This window comes from Poecilia reticulata, linkage group LG15 (genome assembly GCF_000633615.1).
Source record: "Poecilia reticulata strain Guanapo linkage group LG15, Guppy_female_1.0+MT, whole genome shotgun sequence".
In the NCBI taxonomy this organism is placed as follows: Eukaryota; Metazoa; Chordata; class Actinopteri; order Cyprinodontiformes; family Poeciliidae; genus Poecilia; species Poecilia reticulata.
In genome coordinates, this window is record NC_024345.1 from 30241598 (window position 1) to 30243543 (window position 1946).

Below are 1946 nucleotides of genomic sequence, written 5' to 3' on the forward strand. Positions count from 1 at the left end.
TCCTCTGAACAGTGAACAGTTCCTCTGAACAGTGAACAGTGAACAGTTCCTCTGAACAGTTCCTCTGCGCCCTGCAGCTCTACAGTCTGGCGTCTCGCTCCAGCAGCCTCGGCGGCCGTAAGGTTCAGTTCGTGGCGTTCCCAGCGGCTCTCGCCTTCAGACACAAGTTCATCTACAGGAGCCCGGAGCTGCCAAACATCCTCAGGTAGGTTCTGATCCCATCCCGAGGGTTTGACTGGACCCTGATTCTGTTTGGTTCTGACCCGTTCTGATTGGTTCCAGTGACTTCCTGGGAGCGGCTCACCCCGCCGTGGCGTGACGGCGGCTCGTCCTCATGGTCTGAACATTCCTGTTAGCATTCCCAACATCCCCGCTGACGGTACGCCTACCACGGTTACCACGGCTACCACGGTTACCATGGTTACCACGGTGACCGTGTCCCGTGGGCTGCAGAGCGGAGGTTTTGTTTCTCCTGCATGGTTCGTTCCTCCTCACCATCGGCAGGAAACTGTTTCCTGTTCTGACTTGAAATATGAATTAAATCTGGTTTTATGTAGCTGAGCCTCCTTCACTGACCTCTGGGTGGTTCTGGTTCTGGTTGAACCGGACCTCATCACTCCTCCAGAACCTCCAGATGTTCAGCAGATTCTCTCCTCTCAACAGTTCTGGTTCTGCAGGATTGAAGAAGCCGGTCCGGTTCTGGTACCGATTGCGCAGCAGCAGGAAACAGGAAGTGATGTCACTCTTCCTGGATGTAGCTAACCTGAACCCGACTGGTGCTGGTCTTCAACTGTTTCTGACCCGGGGTGTGCATGCTTATGCTAATCCACCTATATGGAGCTAACTGTTAGCTTAGCATTTATCCTTTATGCTAACTTTGACAGCATTTAGCCCTCTTAGTTTCCCTTAAATGAATTATTCATTAATTTACTGTTTTGGTATCAGCTGCTAAAAATTCTTCCAGTAGTTAGACGGGTATATTCGTGCTCTTATTTTGAAGGGATTGACACAGTTCTGTTTCCTTATCTCACATAGCAAACAGGAAGTAAACAAAAGAACAAATCAAGAATACAATCAGGATGTTTAACAAATACGCTAGCTACTAGCATTTTAGCTTCTGCTAAACGCCATATTGACGCAGCGAACTAATGTTCATGACTGCTGCTCCAGGATTAGCGCAGCTAGCTTTTTAGCTAGCAGTCCCACCACTGGTTTGGTGCGTTGGCCTTGACAACCTGACGGTTCTTCATGCTGAAGCTCAGAACTTTTTCTGATTTGGTCCCAAACGGACTGAAGGTTCTAAGCTGTCTGCTGGTACTGGTTCTGCTTGGGAACTGGCAGAACCAGTGAACCTGTAAAACCTGACCAGAACCAGTCAGATTTCATGACAGGTTCATGAGTCCAGAACCTGTGGAGGCTCTGGACCTCAGTTTGACCCCAGATTCTGGAGTCAAACTAAGCAGAACCACACAGAACCTTTGTTCTAGTCTAAAAAGTAATTTTATTCTACTGGACCAATCAGAACATGTTCTGGAGAGTTCTTCCTCTCTGTCACCTACAGCGGTTCTGGCCGGATCGGATTCAAACTGTGCACTGATGCATTCTGGGAAAACCCGACTACACAATGTGACAACGCCCTGGTTTGTGTTCAGTTTATTTTATTATTTCAACAAAATTATAAGCAGGAACAGAGAGAAGCAAAGTTCAGCCGAGCGGTTCTGATCCGTCCGGAGGGAAATCTACCGTCTCTGGATCTAGGTTCTCTGTGAAAATGGGTCAACGAATCAGAGCTGAAAGACGATCTCTGATTGGCCAGTTTCCAGCCATTTTCAGGCTGGAAACTTTAGAAATGTAATAAATGTTTGTTTCATAATCAACTCTGATCTGAATGATTGTAAGTATAAGTTTGATTTCACAGATTTAATGTGTGTGTGTGTGTGTGTGTG

General features: G+C 47.2%; 1 protein-coding gene across 1 annotated transcript in view; it reads left to right on the top strand.

Moving 5' to 3' along the window:
- abhd12 (abhydrolase domain containing 12, lysophospholipase) overlaps positions 1 to 1877 on the top strand; it is a 7470-nt gene extending 5593 nt beyond the window's left edge. The window contains exons 7-8 of the mRNA XM_008430558.2: positions 78 to 205; positions 283 to 1877. Of these exons, the coding sequence (XP_008428780.1) occupies positions 78 to 205; positions 283 to 319 (165 nt within the window). The 3' untranslated portion in view covers positions 320 to 1877. The remainder of the gene's footprint in view (positions 1 to 77; positions 206 to 282) is intronic.
- The last annotated feature ends 69 nt before the right edge of the window (positions 1878 to 1946 follow it).